This window comes from Ursus arctos, unplaced genomic scaffold, assembly GCF_023065955.2.
Source record: "Ursus arctos isolate Adak ecotype North America unplaced genomic scaffold, UrsArc2.0 scaffold_1, whole genome shotgun sequence".
In the NCBI taxonomy this organism is placed as follows: domain Eukaryota; kingdom Metazoa; phylum Chordata; class Mammalia; order Carnivora; family Ursidae; genus Ursus; species Ursus arctos.
In genome coordinates, this window is record NW_026622763.1 from 40968088 (window position 1) to 40987516 (window position 19429).

At 35.6% G+C, this 19429-nt stretch overlaps 1 protein-coding gene across 2 annotated transcripts in view; it reads right to left on the reverse strand.

The window, feature by feature from the left end:
- Window positions 1-19429, reverse strand: part of LY75 (lymphocyte antigen 75) — a 121281-nt gene that overhangs the window by 51165 nt on the left and 50687 nt on the right. For both annotated transcript variants that reach the window (XM_026492728.4, XM_026492727.4), the window contains exons 19-28: window positions 18716-18783; window positions 18366-18445; window positions 17638-17777; window positions 16016-16121; window positions 15633-15793; window positions 8969-9098; window positions 7613-7839; window positions 4464-4629; window positions 2864-3028; window positions 530-646 (exon numbers count right to left, since the gene is read on the reverse strand). In XM_026492728.4, the coding sequence (XP_026348513.3) occupies window positions 530-646; window positions 2864-3028; window positions 4464-4629; window positions 7613-7839; window positions 8969-9098; window positions 15633-15793; window positions 16016-16121; window positions 17638-17777; window positions 18366-18445; window positions 18716-18783 (1360 nt within the window). The remainder of the gene's footprint in view (window positions 1-529; window positions 647-2863; window positions 3029-4463; window positions 4630-7612; window positions 7840-8968; window positions 9099-15632; window positions 15794-16015; window positions 16122-17637; window positions 17778-18365; window positions 18446-18715; window positions 18784-19429) is intronic.

The following is a 19429-nucleotide window of genomic DNA, read 5'->3' on the forward strand; positions in this document are numbered from 1 at the left end:
CTCCCTTTAAAATAAATGAATGAATCTTTAAAAAATTTCATAGCAATTGTACCTTGGACTTGTGGCATTTAGTCCCAACTTCAAATATTCTATCTCATTGTCAGACTGTTTCTCATTTTTCTAACGCATACTCCAAGCCAATGCTGAAAACTCAAAGGAGCAAGATAATAAAAATATAATTCCATTCTCACTCATCCTATATACATGGTAGAGATATAAAGTAGATATTGAAGATTTCTATGGCAGCATGGTCCTTTTCAGTTAGTCTTGAATTGGTAGGAGAGATAGTGGAGAAAGGAAATTATTGTCTACCATTTAACTCTAACCTTGGTGGTAAAGGCATTTGAATGGCAGATTCGAGACACAAAAATTGCCTGGTATTTATATAAGTTCTGCTAAGTACATAATTATAATTTTGTACATTGGTAAACATCTACTTAGAAGACCTATATTTTTGTAGCATGATAAACAAGTAGTTTATAATGAAGTATGAATATAAATAGAGAAAATCAGCAGATTTACAACTTACTTTCATAAGTTATACTTAATGTGACCCATGAAGCCATATTATTGAAGTGCAGAAGTTGCTCTAGAACAAAGTTATTCTCTTCTTCATCTCGAATACTCAGAACATGTGATTTTGGGTCTGTTAAATAAAAAATAGTCAATAGTTTTAATAATTACTTATATAGAACACTTTATTTTGATAGATTTAGAAAATTGTATTTCCCAGCTTAAACTCTAAAACAATATTGGAAAATAAGACAGACATGTAAATTAAAACTATCTGATTGTACTGGGGATCCTGGGTGGGTCAATCAGTTGAGCATCCGACTCTTCGTTTTGGCTAAGGTCATTATCTCAGGGTCATGAGATCCAGCTCCGCATAGGACTCTGTGCTCAGTAGGGAATCTGCTTGAGATTCTCTCCCTCTGCCCTTCCCTCTGTTCCTGCTCTCTCTTTCTCTCAAATGAATAAAGCCTTTTAAAAAACTATCTCATCATACTGAAATGAATAGATTAAGAAGTTTTCAAACATTTTTATGTTATTTTATTTTTTGAGAGAAAAAGAGAGAGCACATGGGAAGAAAAGGACAGAGGAAGAGGAAGAGAGAGAATCTTAAGCAGGCTTCATGCTTAGCCCTTCACAGGGCTTGATCTCACAACTCTGAGACCATGACCTGAGCCAAAATCAAGAGTCAGATGCTTAACCAACTGAGCCACCTGGTACCCGAAACATTTTGATGTTAAATTTGGTCTTACAGAATAGTGTAAAACTAGCTGCTGAATAGAGAATTTAAAACATTGATTCACTTCACTTTTCCCCATTTAAAGCTTATTTCGAATTGGTACAAATTAACCCATTTTAATGATACACTGTCAAAGACTATAATAAACAAAACCTCCTGGATGATCTATATGATAGATCTTCCTTTTCCTTAGAGATCACTCTTTATATTACTGTTTAAAAAGTTTAATATTTCCCAAAGGTGTTCCTCAGGAAATTAGCTGGAGTTTCTCAGAAAAAAACTAGATGGATAAAAGCGTCACAAACATTGGTTAAACAAAGTTAAACTAGTTCATTTATGGCAGTACTTCTTAAAGTATATGCTGATGTACATTTGGTAATGTTGTTAGACATTAGGAAACAATGGTGGTGTAGTATTTCTCAACCTTGTTCTTTTTCTAAGGATCCTTTTCGTAGACTTTCTCTCAAGACTAATTTCTAAACAGCACACTTTTGGGAATAATGGTTTGATATTTTCCATAGGAACTCCCCACAGTTCACAGGTCCACTGTTTAAAAGTCACAAAACTTCAGTGGATCCCACAGGGAATATCTGAAGAGTCCTAAGAGCTGAGAGTGTGAAATATGCATTTCTTTTTCTTCTTTTTTTTTTGGTTTTTCTTGTTTTTTTTTATAATAATTTTTTATTATGTTATCTTGGTCACCTTACAGTACTTCCCTAGTTTTTGATGTAATGTTCCATGACTCATTATTTGCGTATAACACCCAGTGCACCATGCAATACATGCCCTCCTTAATACCCATCGCCGGCCTATCCCAATCCCCACCCCCTCCCCTCCAAAACCCTCAGTTTGTTTCCCAGAGTCCATAGTCTCTCATGGTTCATTCCCCCTTCTGTTTACCCCCTTTCATTCTTTCCTTCCTTTTCCTTCCGATCTCCCTGATATTCCTTATGTTCCACAAATGAGTAAAACCATATGATAATTTTCTTTCTCTGCTTGACTTATTTCACTTAGCATAATCTCCTCCAGTCCCGTCCATGTTGCTGCAAATGTTGTGTAATCGTTCTTTCTGATGGCTGAGTAATATTCCATTGTATATATGGACCACATCTTCTTAATCCAGTCATTTGTTGAAGGGCATTTCTTTTAAGCAGAGCTGCTTCTTTGCTTTTGACTTCTTAGCTGAGCTTTCAACCACCCAAATTCACCTGTTTTCACTTTGCCCACAGTTTAGCTTGGTTTAATATCCAGTTCTCTGCCTGCGAGAGTCATTTCTTTTCCTTTTTAAGTAGAGCTCATTTTGTTTACACATGTAAAGACAGACTAGCTCTCTAGTGGGTAGATAAAGAAGTAATTCTTATATTCTCCATCTTAACTAAACACAAATTTTAATACAACAAAAACCAATAATAACAAATTATTTAATTTGTTTAATTTAATAATTTATTTAATACAACAAAAACAAATGATAAAAAAATAAATTTTTTGTTGATAATGTAGAAATTAGGAGATGAATGTTTTTGAGATATAGTGCTATTAGAAATATTTATAACACACTCAGGTGAGACCTGTTTTTTAATGAACATATATATAATGGCCACATAAGATACTTACTCAGTTTCTGGCATTTAGAATGAACTTCATCTGGTTTGGCCGTATATTCAGTCTTTGCTATTATGAAATTGTAGCAAGAGTTCTGAAATGGTATCCATGGAGTAAATAGAACAGGGGATGGACATTGAACATTGTCAAATGCTTTGACCTCTTTTTCAGTCTCATCTAAAAAAAAGACAAGGGTACGAATCCTAACCTTAGACATAAATGTTAAATCCTGTTCATGGCAATTAGGCTTGATTTGTAGGGAATATTCAGGAAGCCAATAAATAATAGCCTGATGATGCTTGCTCTGTTTATACTCAAATATAATGTGACCTCTTAACTGGGTTTCTGTAGGAAGGAATTTATTTAACACAATTTCTTTCCCCTGCTGTGGAGTGAGTGGGAGGATATAAAACATGAGATGCTATTAGGTTAAATGTGGTTTCTCTCTTCCTGTATCATCAAACCTCAAATACAAGGAGCAACCTCAAAGACAATACAAAGATATTAATAATGGGCACCTAACGATAACTTTGGGAACTCATCTTTAAATTCCTGGTTATTGATAACTTCTCTAATTTTAGAGGCACATTTTATTTTTTATTTATTTTTTAAAGGTACCTTTTAATGAAATACGTGCTGTTCTAAGTTGTTGCTTTAATGAAAGCAAACAAATAGTTGAAAATCTGACATCTAGAAAATCTGTTTTTTTAAAAAATTCTTATGAAAAAGCCATACATTTAAGAAGATCCAAATATAGATATGCTCTACTCAAAGCCAATCAAACAGATTTAATATGCAGTAGAGACCATTCAGAACCTCTCCTAGCCCACAACTCCCTTTGTCTGGAACGTAGATGTATCTTCTTTCTACTGCAAAAGCACAAATGTGGGCCCCTAGCAGTTGTAAAACCACTTTCCTCTGACTAGGCTAGAGATCGCATACCTTACTCAGCTGGGTACATCAGGTTCTCTCTAAAATTTGGAAAGTGGAATTCAGGGATAGTCAATTCCTCTCCAGTTACAGCTATAATCGAAATCTACCCAGGTGCCATGTTTCACCACGTGCAGAGAGAAGCAGAAGGGGTATGTGGGAGACAGAATCTCTGGGTTCCTGATTCCGTTCAGTTTCTGATTCCCATTCTCATGAAGCTCAGCTATATCCTCATTTTTGAGGATATAAATTTCCCTTTTGGCTTAAATTAACTTGAGCTTGTTACTGTTACTTACAAACAAGTGAATCTTAACAATGACTCTTAAAAAGAAATGGTAGTTGTTGATAAGAATTACCAAAAAACTTCCTACAAATAGTTTCCTATAGATTATAAACACAAAATATAGATACAAAATGAGGTTAATAGGGACTTAAAACTGAAAGGTCAAGTAACATTGTCAGCTGACAAAAATAAAGATATAACATGTCTAAAATAAATCAATGACAAAGTACTCAATATATAATAATTCTACCCGAATACAAATTTTCACAACAAATTTTGTTGTAAAAAAGGACATAATTATAATTTCAAAACCAGATTTTACAAAACTACTCCCCATAAATCTCACTATTCATGAGACTGATAATAATTTAAGAACCAAAATATTTAAAATTAGCATACTTCCTGGATAGTAGCAAATAGCACCTGATTGTGTACGATCACAATCAGATGTTTTCCAGAATCCATCAGTGTCTAATATTACACAGTCTTCAAGTTGCTCATTATTTTCAGCCCAGCGACTAAATTGAATATGTTTCCCATCTGACCAACCGAAGTTGAGTTCATCCTGTAAGCAGCAGAAATACATCTCAAGTAGCAATACTTTATGTTATCCCTTTTGAATTATTTTGTCCCCCGTAGTCAATCTAATGACTTTTAATTTTACCTTATATTTAACACACAGTTACATAGCACTTACCATGTGCCAGGCACAGTTGTAAGTGCTTTGCAAATATTAACTTACTTAATCTTTGTAACAACCATATGAGATAAGAACTACTGTACCATTTCACAGATGAGAAACTAAAGGCATGTAATGTGTGCCAAGTCCCACAGAATATACACCACAGTGCTGGGATTCTACTCCAGGCCATCAGACACTAGAGTCTATGGTCTGAGCCAATACACTGGGCTGCCTCACACACAATTGGAACTGTTGGGTGTTGGAAGTCAAAGAAACAACATGCAGTAGTGGAAAGAACATGGACTCTGGAGCTAAGCATATCTAGTTTGGAATTCTGGTTTAGTCATGTATTAGTTTTTGATTTGAGTTTACCTTGCCAAGTTTCCATCCCCCCAGCTAATAAATGAATGTGACACTTAACCTCAGGGCTGGAATTAGTGAGGTGATGTGTAAAACACACAATGGTCAGCCGGTACAGGAAGAGCTACATAAATGTTAGCTCCCTTCTTCTTAACCCTGGCTTGGGCCTTGTGGATTTCACACTGTTTTTACACTTGTCTTTATGGAGAAGTTTCCTCATTCACTATATTCTATTGTGCAGTAAAAGTAGTAAAAGTCTGTGAACATCCATCTTTACACCCTAACAAGGGCCTGACCACCCACCTATGTTGAAAGAGGCTTTACAGAATAGGTACAAAGTCCAGGGGATGGATTGTGGGGTACAGACCTGTTTGAGCTTCCCCATGGTGCTGCCAGAGCACCAGACCTTATACATTGACCCAATGAACTAAGCTGTCCTGAGGCCCAAGGCCATTTTGCATCACTGGTTTATTTGGAATATTGGGTAAAGGCCACACACATTATCCTTAGTGAACCATAAATAACAAACATGTTTAAACTTCAGTACCACCAACTGTTTCATTCTGAACCTGTTCTCCACCAGGGTTCCAGTTGTAACTTTGCGGCCAGTTAATCCCTAAGCCCTGTGGCCTCTAATGTGGCCCTTTGGCCACGTGATGTTGCTTGTACTTGGTATTACCCTGGATTCCTTCACCTTTGTTGCACTCACAACTAACCCAGGTACCTGGGCCTTTGGAACTTCTATTCCTTGTAGATAAATCCCTGCACCCTCTATCTCTTTGCTGAATACCCTCTCTCTTTATTAAGACTGTAAGTATCCCTTTATGAAATTCTTGACCTTAATTAAAACCTGTCTTTTCTAAGGGAATGATGTCCTTTCAATACCCACAAGGGAAGGCTGTTTATTTTTCCATTCTCAGATACCACAGGGCTATGAGAATGGAATAGGTATTTTTATCTCCTTCAGTTATTCCCAGATTCCTTGCCTCTTCCTGGCATTCACTTAGGACTTGCCCTCCGTGCTCCTCCCTGACATTCACTAAGGTGATGCCCTATGTCTTGCTCTGTCCTCCTGGTCCTACTATTGACTTATGGACATTCATGTTCACGTGGATGGCTCACCAGTTCCCCAGCCTTCTTGACTTCCTCTATGTCTATGTAGTTCTACTTCTACGTACTTAAGTGACCTGCTGCCACAGCCACACTCTGGACTTTATACAACCCAAAACTGCGGCAGGCCTTAGTTCAGGCCAACAACAGCTTCTGCATGAATTTCTACAAGAAAGCTCTAGATTGCTCACTTCCTTACCCACTCTCTGCCAATATAATTCTTCTTAAGTAAAAATCTGTTATTGTTACTACCATGTTTAAAATCTTTCAATATCCTTCCATTGCTTTCAATGTAAAGTTTTATTTATTTGTATCCTGTCATGTTCCAAAGATTAAAGGCAGTTTATGCAGATATGTAATAAACCTGTTCAAGAGTGAAAGGAAAAAGAGAAACATAGGTGAAGACTGAAAATAGGATAAGAGGGAGCCTGGGTGGCTCAGTTGGTTGAGCATCTGCCCTCAGCTCAGGTCACGATCCCAAGGTCCTGGCACTGAGTCCCACACGGGGCTCCCTACTCAGCGGGGAGACAGCTCCTCCCTCTTCCTCTGCCCCTCCCCTGGTTTGTGCTCTGCTGTCTTTCGCAGGCTCTCTCTCTCTCTCTCTCTCTCTCGCTCGCTAATAAATAAATAAATAAATAAATAAATAAATAAATAAAATCTTAAAAAAAAAAGGAAAATAGGATAAGAAACAAGATCAAAATCCTTAAGTGGTGAAAATAAGTTAAAAAATGGTATGATCCCAAATGTCTTAAAATAATACATGTGTACACAGAAAAAATCCTTGAGAGATATATACCAAATTATTAAATCATATTTATTACTAGGTACTGGGATTATAGGTGATTTTAATTTTCTTTTAAAAAAATTTACTATAGGGGCACCTGGGTGGCTCAGTCAGTTGAGCATCTGACTCTTGATTTCTGCTCAGGTCATGATCTTAGGATTGTGAGACGGAGCCCTACATCGGGCTCTGCACTGGGTGTGGAGTCTGCTCAGGATTCTCTCTCTCCCTCTCTCTCTAGGCTCTCTGCCGCCCCTACCCCCACCCCTCGACTCAACCCTATCTGATTTTTAGATTCTTTTCTTCCTCTCTTCTTTTCGTTGGCTGGGGAGACATGGCAGTTCCTGATTCCCACTCAGTCTTTAACTAGAATAAAAAGAAGTGCTCAGTTACATATGTCCACTAGAACTTTTTCTTAATCTAAACAATAAGGCACCAGATCTTTCAATAGTAGAAAGATGATGGGCACTAAAAATGACACACTTCATGAAATTTACTCACTGGAGTAAGATTTTACAATCTCCAGGTTCTTTTAGTCTGATATGAGAAATGCTGTGTGCAACAAAAATTTCACATTCCATCACCCAATCCTGGCAGTCGGGACTGAAAACTTACATCTTGACTGGAGAGTCCAATCCATAAAGAAGAGTTATGCAGAACCGTCTGCACAGTTAGGAACGCCTGCTGGTAAGGGTCGGTGATGCTCACCAGGTGCATGTTATCTTTCTGACACTCCCGTAGAGCGTCAAACCAAGTCATAGTCTTCAGGATGATTTTGTACAGATTATTTAGATACTTTACTGTGTCTGAAGTATTCTGCAAAGTCTGTTTGCTTCCAACTTCTGTGTGTAAAAGAAAAAAAAACATAAAAAAATCACCCACTCTGCAAGTCATGGTACGTTTCTTCAAGTTTCTCCACAATGACGACTTCAGATATTACTTATCTATTCATTTATTTTAGATTTTGGTTAGAAGAACTAGGTATGTCTTCCTGTATACCTTAGGTGAAAGTGTGAGCCACAGCACTTGTTTTCTAAAATTAGAACAAAATTCTGTTTTTGTTGATCTGAGTTAAGAAGGAAAAAAGGTATAAGTAAAAGTAGCCTGCAATAAGATTACCATTTCAGGTTGGTGTCAAATACCTCTTTCGTTTAAACTCCTTCAACAAGAGAAAGTGTTAGGTGTTGCCTTACAAAGTTTTCATCTGGGAGAGCTCCAAGGAAATAAGTGTACAAAGAGGCTGTATCGAACTATTGCTTTACAGTACTTCTCTGAATAAAGCAGTTACTAAACAGTATGGGACAAATGACCATAGTTTAATTTAACAAACATTTCTTTAGAAGCGCATGGATTATCTACTTGAGGCTCTCATTACATGACAAAGTTTCTTTTTTAATCATGCGTTAAAAACATTGTACTCAATGAAAACAATGTAATACCTTCTAAAAATATCTTTTTGAGAATATGGATGATTCTTATTTTTAAGTGCACGTTTTATTTTTATTTGGGTTACAGCAAGGTATACACAGTGATCCATTTATAATGCTTCACACCTTTGTGTGTGTGTGCGTGTGTGATAAACTTAATTGTGAATGTTTACTAAAGTCAATTGAAAACATTACTTTTTCTCCTTCCTCCAAGGTAGAAAGTAACAACTGAAAAATGTCAAAGTAGAAAAAAGAACAAATTTCAACCATAACTTACTATAATTAGACAACTCCTATTAACAAATTCCATCTGATACTTAATTTTGATATTTAATTAAGTAAAACAATGATAATTGAAAAAAATCAGATTCCATTTGAGATAATCCGACTCACTGAACCAATATGGATTTAGCCACGCATGCTGAAATTTTAGGGAAGCTATGTTTACAAATTAATATTAATTCATTTATAAGATTTTTGTGAAAAAATACTGCATGTATATAGCAGCATAAAGTACCACAGTTATCTAGATAATAATTTATACCTGAATATTTCTGACAGAGAGACAGAGTGTGGTGTTCACTGCAGGAAGTAAAATTCCATGTCCCAGTATAAGGTGACTTTTGGAGGTTGAGTATTAGAGCACAGTGGTATTGGGACTCTTCCTCAAACATCTAAACAAAAAGGCAAACATGTACAAACAACCATGAAACTACAACTGTCTGAAGATCCTAATAGGAGAACTTTATATTCCAAATTGGATTTTTCCTGTAAAAAATTCCATTAAAGAGCTGACCATGAAATCACAAGAAAACCCTCAAAAATTTCCAAAACATGGGAAAAGGGCTACTGACTTTGGAAATTATAAAACAAAACAGTGGCAATATTATTAAATATAAATTCCAAAGAGATAAAGAAAAACTGGTAAAAGTAAGATGAAAACACAATTATAGTGATATTTAACACTCTGCTATCATTCTTCTCATTTCAAAGCAAAAAGGTAATGATTATTAATGCAATTTATTAGATGTTTATAAAAGTTTTATGATTGACAAGCTGTAGATACTGCACAGTAGAGAACTCACCTTAAAGCTTTAATCCTATACTAGTCACTATAAAAACATCCATAAATAAAAATATCTATTTAGATTTCATTCTCTGACCACAAATCAATAATACTAGATATAAAATTTATTCAAAGTATATTTTTCTTGTATTTTTGTATGTTTGAAACACATCACACACTTAGAAAAATAAGACACGTAAGCTTACCCCAAGAGCTATCGATTTTTTTTAAAAACACATATATCCATGCTACATAATCAACACTGCACCAAAAATGAAACAAAATAATTCTAGTTAAGAATAATATGAGGACTATCACAAGGGATATGAGTAAAACTTTTTATAGAGGCAAACATGTATTCTTCTTCTTCTTATGTTTTTTGAGTATAGTTGACACACAATGTTACATTAGTTTCAGGTGTACAACATATGATCCAGCTTCCCTTTGCTCACCCCAAGTGTAGCTACCCTCTGTCACCATGCAATCCAATTACAATATCATTGACTATATTCTCCATGCTGTGACTTTTATTCCTGTGACTTATTTATTCTGTAATTGGAAGCCTGTATTTCCCTCCCCCACTTCCCTCTGGCAGCCGTAAGTTTGTTCTCTGTATTTATAGGTCTGATTCTGCTTTTTGTCTGTTTATTCATTTGTTTTGTTTTTTCACATGGATGTTTCCCACATGAGTGAAATAAGGTGGTATTTGTATTTCTCAGTCTGACTTATTTCACTGAACATAATACCTCCAGGTCCATTCATGTTGTTGCAAATGGCAAGACCTCATCCATTTTTATGGTTGTGTAATATTTCTCTGTGTGTGTGTACCACATTTTCCTTATCCATTCTCTATCAATGGATACTTAGGTTGCCTTCATATCTTGGCTATTGTAAATAATGCTGCAATAAACATAGGGGTGTATATATCTTTTTGAATTAGTGTTTTCATTTTCTCTGGGTAAATACACAGTAGTGGAGTTATGCAAATATGAATATTAAATATATTCTGTTTTTTAAAAGAAAGATGAACTAAGAATTGAATACAGGAGATTAGAAAATGAACAAAAATATAACTCTAAAAAAACAGGATAGAAAAATTTAGTAATATTTGCAAATATATCTCAAGCAATAGAAGTAGAAGGTGGAGAAGAGGGAGGAGAAAACCAATAGATACCAGTTTTGTAAAAATCTGAATAAGAAAAAATAAAAGCACAATCAAAATAAGGTATGGAGATTTAAAAAGATAATAGCACACACAATTTTATTCTAATATATTTGAAAATCTATGGGGCGCCTGGGTGGCACAGCGGATTGGGTGTCTGCCTTCGGCTCAGGGTGTGATTCTGGCGTTATGGGATCGAGCCCCACATCAGGCTCCTCTGCTATGAGCCTGCTTCTTCCTCTCCCACTCCCCCTGCTGTGTTCCCTCTCTCGCTGGCTGTCTCTATCTCTGCCGAATAAATAAATAAAATCTTTAAAAAAAAAAAAAGAAAATCTAAATGAGGGGCACCTAGCTGGCTCAGTCAGAAGAGTGTGAAACTCTTGATCGTGGGGTCATGAGTTCGAGCCCACATGGGGTGTAGCGATAACTTAAGTAACTTTAAAAAAACCTTAAAAAACCCCTAAAATCCAAATGAAATAGGCAACTTAATCTTGAAAAGTACAAATTAGCATAATTGTTATAAGGAGAAGCAGAAACGTCAAAATGTACAAGTAACTTCAGAGGAAATTGAAAATTAATACTAAGTTCATTTTAAGAGCTATGTGTCAGATAGCTAAAAGCTTTAAATGAATTATCTTATGTAATCCTCACATTGTTTGGTCGGTATAATAGTATCAGAATTTACAGATGAGAAATTGAGACTGAAGAAAACTACGTGAACTTCCAAAGACATACTAAATGGCTGAATGGAATTCAAACCCCGACAATGGGACTCTGGAGTTTAGACGCTCAACCACTGCACCAAATCCCTTTATTATTAAAGAATGATCTCTGAAAAGGGTTCTAGCATCACTTTGTAGGTAATTTCTTCAAACTTTCAGGGATAGATAATTATCCAGCCTGAGTCATAATTTAAAAACACAAAGGCAGAAAGCTAGCCAATTTATCTTATGAAGCTGACATCATCGGAAAAAAAATCAGACAATATAGCATAAAAAATTAACTCTATGAACAGAGATGAAAACATTCCTAAATACAATTCTAATAAGTCCCATTCAGTATAATAGTAAAATAATAATCCATTCAGAGCAACTAGGTTTTATGATAAGGTGAAGATGGTTTAATATAAATATATGACAATTTTAGTAGATGCTGGAAATAAGCTTCAGAAAATTCAGTACTTACTCCTGAATGAAAGTTCTAAATAAGCTAGTTATAGAATCATATAACTTAAACAGAGTTGGCATTGGGGCACCTGGGTGGCTCAGTCTGTTAAAAGTGGACTCTTGATCTCAGCTCGGGTCTTGATCTCAGGGTCATGAGTTCAAGCCCCATGTCAGGCTCTGTGCTAGGCGTGGAGCCTACGTAAAAAAAAAAAAAAAAAACTAACTAAAAAACTAAAAACACAGACAAACAAAAAACTCCAAAGAGTTGGCATCATATATGACAATGAGAGACTGCAGACAGTCCTACAAAATCCAGATCAAGTCTAGGATGATGGCTATTTCTTCTGGTACTACCACAGTTCTGGAAGTCCTACCATATGTATTGAAGCATGAACTGGTATTTGAAGATTATGATTATCTAATTAGGAACCCCCCAAAAATCTAGTGAAAAACTCTGAGAATAAGAGATTTATTAAGATGGCCTATGAAATAAATATATAAAAATATTCAAACAATAGCTTTCTACATGTCAGTGAGAAAATCAAGAAAAAACTTGCCATTCTTAAAGGCAATGAAACAGAACTACAAAAACTTCACTGAGGGCTCTAAAGGAAGCCTTGAATAAATGGATATACTACACCATATTCTTGAATTGAAAGATAATAAAAAGATGTTAATTCTCCCTAAAATGTTGTCAAAATCTCATCAGAAGTATTTTTTTAATTGTTTTGGTTGGAGATTGACCAAATAACTATAGTTTGGAAGAATGGACAAGAATAGCTAAAACTATTTTTTTTTTAATTTTATTTATTTATTTGACAGAGATAGAGACAGCCAGCGAGAGAGGGAACACAAGCAGGGGGAGTGGGAGAGAAAGAAGCAGGCTCACAGCAGAGGAGCCTGATGTGGGGCTCGATCCCAGAACACCGGGATCACGCCCTGAGCCGAAGGCAGACGCTTAACCACTGTGCCACCCAGGCGCCCCAGCTAAAACTATTTTTTAAAGGTATATATAAAGGATAACTATTCTTATTATATTTTTTAAATATCCAAAATTATAGTATTTAGATCAGTGTCTTAGCTATATAAGAGTATATCTCATACACACACGCACTCAATATATGATAAAGGAGGCATCCTATATTACTTTTAACAAATGGAAGTATATGCAATAAATGATGTTAGACAAGATAGAGAAAAGCATTTAGTATTCACTGACAACATATACCACATATCACGGCTCTATCATGCTCTCAGGAAAAAAAGGCAAAGAAAATATACACATATATTTAACTAACATTTATATGATGAACTTTCTAACCTAAAAGAAATGGAGGAGAAAAGGGAAATAGATTTGAATGTATACATGTACAAAAAATCAAAACCTATTCCTATATTTTTGGTATTCAGCATTTAAGAAAAAACCTACAGGAATATTTTTAATAAATAGAGTCAGCATGTTTAATATTTACATAGTTATAAAATCTATAAGAAACACATGAAGGCAAAAAAAAAAGAAATACATGAAGTCTTTGATAAATATTGGCAAAGAAAAAGAACATTCATACTTCATGAAATTCAAATTACTACTGAACTTATAGAAGTTTGTTTTCATTAGATATCAGAGAAATACAAACAAAAATATGATTGATATATTTAAATTACAAAATTAGCAAAAAATTTTTTGAAGACAATGATCCTTACAGGCAGCATTGTAAAGAAGCTAAGGACACTGGTTCTGAAGACTCATGGACCTAGACTTGAATGTGGACTGCATGCGTGCCTGCATGACTGGGGGCAAGTTACATGAGTCCTGTTTCTACATTTCTTAGAGGCGGAGTAACAGACCTTTTCACATCTACCGTGCAGATTAAACGAAATAATGCATATGATACATTAGCAAAGTCCCTGACACATATTAGCTGCTCAACAATTGTTAGAAATTATTAATATGCTGGTATGGATAGAATGGCAATCAATACATTACAGACAAAAACATAAACTCATAAGCCTTTCTGGAAAGCATTTGGTGATCAGAGCTTTATAACTACTTATATCTTTCGACCTGGCTATCAACTTCTAAAATCTATCTTAAGGAGGTAATCTGAAATATAACCAAAGATTATACACAAAAATGTTCACTGTAGCACTCTTTATGATTATGCAAAAATGAAAACAGCCTGAATACTCAGCACTGGTTAGATACATGATAGCATACCTATCAAGAAATACTGTGCAACTATCAAAATGCTTATCAAGTACATCTTTTAATGGTATAAGAAACTATTTATGATACAATACTAAATTAGAAAAGCAGAATACAAGATCTTATCTATGTCAGAAAGATAATATATGAAAAATTCCTAGAAGAAACAACGCTGAAATACTTAATGTGATTTCTTAGATTAAGGTTCAAATACGGTTTGAGACTCATTTAGTTGACTCACATATGTGATAATGAAATTGGATAAGATAGGACAAGGAGAATAGACTAGATAGAGTAGAATAGAATAGAAAGAAAATATCAGTGTGCATACCCTGTAAGGGTAAGTATTGTTTCCTGAAACATCTGTTTCAATTCAATATTATATTTTTATTCATGTACTAAATAGTAATTTAAATGTATTTCTTACTATGAGTTATGGGTAAAAGTTTAAAAGTTCCTGGCCTAAGTGGGATCAGGGTTGATAAGCTTTCTTTATTGTGCTTACTCTTCTACAACTCTCAAATTTTCTATAATGACCAAGCATTATTTTAATATTTACTTTGTACATAATTACACATGACTCAGAGTTCCCTTTGCCACCAACATCTACCTTGGGCAAAGCTATATTGCATCAGGAACATCAGCTGATTATTGTCTAGGGCGTATCTTTGGAATCTGAGTTTAAAGTTAATTTCTTCATCTTTGCCACTGTGCGAAATGTGGTCTGTATCCAGAAAATAGGGAGGACAGAAGCAGTGGGCAGCAGAATCATGGTTTAGGGTAATTATTGTTAATACGATACTTTTTCCCCTTTTGAAAAATGATCACTTATCACCAATTTTGTACTGTTGACCTCAGGAGACAGCCTCAAATCCCAAAGTGTTAAGTAAAGCACTTAAATTTTTTTCTATTTTCATCTCACTATTCGATGGCTTTCTGTGGTTGTGAAATAAGTGCTATAGAGTCTGGAGCTACTGTGAAAACCTGGGGCACCTGCTTGAATGCCGGGGAACTCCTGTTGCTCTTCTTGGGACAGTTTTCCTGAGATGGAATTCATATGTGGTACAATTCACCCATTGAAAGCACACTTTCTATAGTTCTTATCATCTTCAATTGTGCAAACATCACCCCCAACCAATTTTAGAACATTTTTACCACCCCAAAAAGAAATGCCATACCCTTTAGGCATCACTGCCAATCCTTCCTTTCTTCTTAGCCTCTGGCAACCACTAACCTACATTTTATCTTGAAGACGTGCCTGCTCTGAACATTTCACATAAGCGGACTCATAAAATAGACCCTGTTCTTAATCCAGTAACTTATAGAAGACTTGGGTGTTTCACAGAGCTACATAGTTTTGTTTTTTTTTTTTTAGAGAGAGAGCAAGTGTGTGCACACATATATGCACATAAGCAGAAGTGGGGAGAGTGGACAGAGGGAAAGGGAGAGAGAGAATCCTAAGCAGCCTTCGTGCCCAGCAAGAGCCTAAGGCAGGGCTTGATCTCACAACCCTGAGACCATGACCTGAGCTGAAATAGAGTCTGATGTCAACCGACTGAGCCACCCAGATGCCCTAACCTATACAGATTTCCGATTAAAAAAACTTACATGTGTTGGTATTTTCAGCCTTCCACCAACTAATAATGGATGAAAGTTACTGTATGTCAGCTCTCTGTTATCCGTCCATTTGTTTATCCTTTCATAGGCAGTCCAGCGCAAACCAATCCATAAAGTAGCCTCCATATCCGGAAGCAAGGATGTAATAAAATCTGTCAGAAAGAGATTTTTTTAAAGCATTTGACTTATTCAAATTAAAGATACACTAAAATTGTCAATGAATACCTCTTGCTTATCTACAAAGATACTCTTTCACCTATTCTATAACAAAGTAGTTTAATAAGATTTTAAAAATATGCTAATTCCCCCAAGCCTCTCAGAACTAATTTGGCCCCCAGATCAGAATAAAACATGTTCCAAAACAATTCCATTACCTTGTTCTCTCTGGCTCAGCACCGAAGGAAGGGTGCCACCATAGGTACGACATGTATCACTCGCTTGGGAAAATGTGAGAGATTTCGGTTTGATTTTTAGAAAACACTGCAAACAAAAGCCACATATGAAGCATTAGATTCCAGGCACAGGGAAGCTCACATAGGAAGTAAACACCTCATCTGTTAGAGGGCTGCTAATTTTTGGTCTATGAGATATGGAAATTCACAGAATAGTACTATACGAATGCAGATATACACTCTCAATATAAACAACTAAAGAGTGGTTTATTAGTCAAACTATTTTTTTTAAATCTCCCATTTATTGAGTGCTTTCCATGTGCTAAACAGTTTGCATAATACTATCTCATTTAATTTTCACAACAAATGGGGAAACTGAGGCACAGGGCAGTTAAGTAACTTCACCCATAAGTGAAATAGCCAGACAGTGGAATGGTCAGTGTTTTGATTCTGTTCCATCTGACTTCAAAGGCTGCACTCGTAATCATCACCTCCTTGTATAAAAACATACATTTTAAAAGAAATCATTCCCCCTTTTTTGGGCAGGATATTTCAATTCGAACTTACATCAACTATGTAAACTAATTTAGTCCCAGTACCTTGGGGGAAGAAAGAAGATTGTACTAATTTTGCAAAGACAAAATATGTCCTTACTATTTTAGTTTCAGTACAGATGCCTTCAGTTGTCAGACACATATCTTCCTTTTTCTTTTCAATATGATGATCACGTTGGTGTGGAGTGGTACACCCTAGACAATGTTCCTTGAAACATTCTACAAAATGCTTTTTTTCAGCCTGCTTAGAGACTGGAGTGGCCAGTGACCTATATGTCATTGGGTGGCTTCTAGAAAAGACCCTAGACAGAACACCCTGAACTTGAGCTTGGAAACTTCATTATGTTAAGGATGGCAGAGCAAAAAGACAAAAGGAGGCTGGATTTGAAGATGTCGTGCAGCTTCCATACCAACCCCAGCCCACTTACCATCAAATTTCTTTTGTGTGAGAGAATAGATGTTTTAACACAGTATAGCAATCTCTCTACTTAGCAGCCAAGTGCATTTCCAAAGAGAAACATATACCAATATGGATTATGCACTTCAAAGAGGCAGGTATAGAATGTAGCATTTCCCAAATGTATTTAATCATTAAAACCTTTGGAGGCAAGATCAATGGTTTATCATTTTGTTAGCATATGTGTAGTGTAGCACCCCCAAAATAGTTTGGAAACTGCTGGTCTAATTTAATTGGTAGATGCTGCTTGGATGCTTTCTTTCAAGTGGAAAATTTATCAGCCAGAAATTGTCAGTTTCCTTCACGCTATAGAGATTGTTTTATTATTTAATGTATTATAATCTATTGACCAATCAACTTCAGCAATTTAAGTTTACTAGCACAGAATAGGAATGCATTACTTTGAAAGACCTGTAGGCATGACTAACTTGAGAGTTAACTTGGTTTCTGGCACTACAGAGGATCAGGTGAGTTACTGAAACATGGAGAGGCTGTCTTAGTGAAGTTACGTGACGGGCTGCGATTCTGCCACAGGCCATACAACCATCATGAAAGCAATCATCATTCATACAATGTAGCAATTCTCTCTTTACCTTATTCTGAAAAGTAATCCAATCCCCAGAACACTGTACTTTAGCTGCAGAATCTGGACTATATTTTTCTAATGAAGAGACATTATATTTTTCACAGATGAAGGGCAACTTGGTGCTACAGTCTGCTGGTTTATTTAGGTCTGAGAATGAAAAGCAAGATTACAGGGGTGAGAATTTTCCATTTAGCACATTTTAAAAACAATCCAGTAGTAAAGGAAATTTCTTTTGATTGCTCTTTCCCAAACAGTTAAAATATATTCCTTTTCTTCTCTAGCCATTTCTATCTTCTGTTATTACTTGTATCAGTAGGTTTTAGCACACCAGAGTTGCCTATAAAAATGCACACATTTGGTGGAAGGACCAGTTACCATCACAGTCCCTGATGGTGGGAAGGAGGTTGAAAGCGAAGGCTAATGAAGGAGAAAGACCTAAACAATATTTAGAATTGCTACCCGTTTATCTTTGCAGATTTGTCTATATGCTTATCAGTAATGAAACTGCTTAAGTTTATTTTTAAGTAACCGCTTTAGGATAAGGGAAGTCAAAATATTCACAGTGAAAAGCACCTTTATTTGCATTTGGAATTTGAGCCATGGTCATTAGCAATAAACCAAAATAAGATGAAGCAACCAAACGTATAATCAAAAGGAAAACAAGGTTGAGCTAGTAATTGAACCTGAAGTTCCCATATTACATAATCAACATTAGAGGATTTGGAGTTAATTTACCGCTAAACCAAGTCTTGGCAGACATGTACAGGCATTCCTCCCGAAATGTTATAGGAAAGTGAGGCCATGGATATCGGAAGCTGAAAGAAAATGAGAGATTTCACAGCTCATAACATAGTTACATGTTCTAGTCTGTTTTTTACTGTAATTTTAATTCTAAAGTTAATGTTATGCCATACTTTATGCCACTTTTTTCTTGATGCTAATATGCAAAAGGACGTGATTTCTGTAGTTCACGCAGTTTATGGATTAATGTTCAAAACAAATCATAAATAGCATTTTCTAAAGGGGAATTTGGGACTGCTTCTTTCCAATGACTTTACAAAGGCAACATCAATGGTGTCACATACTACATAAAACGACGATCTATTGGCTGCTCGGAAGTTCTCACCCACCACTTCTGTTCATCACCAGATATCTGAAAAACAAACCAATCAACCAACAAAATCACCCATCCTTATATGCACCGAGTTTCTAAAAGAGTTTTCTTTTAAATACTAGGTCCCACCATAACCACAACCACCAAAATTTCCAGATATTCCATTACTTTGGTTTCTAAAGCATATAAACCAGGTCCTTTCACCAAAGAAGTAGTTGAAAACTCTTTGTATAACACTATGAGCTATTTTGCATACAGAAAATATGGTCACTGTAATTATAGGCGTAGGCTAGTTGGATATATAGTGTTCTATTGCAAATAATTATAAATTTAAAAATAAAAAATTATTTTTTTCTACAAAAAGCTATTTTACAAAGTTAGTTATTAGAGGAAACAAAAACTCAAGTTAACTATAAAGTTAACTTTTAGTACAAAATCTAACAAAGAATTAGAATATTTTATATTATCTATTTATGCTTATCTTATAAATTGAGATTTATAATTAATCTTGAATATTTTATTTATTTTTTTATAAACTTTTTAAAAAAATTATTTATTTATTTGACAGAGAGAGAGACAGTGAGAGAGGGAAAACAAGCGGAGGGAGTGGGAGAGGGAGAAGCAGGCTCCCCGCGGAGCTCAGTCCCAGGATCCTGGAATCATGACCTGAGCCAAAGGCAGACGC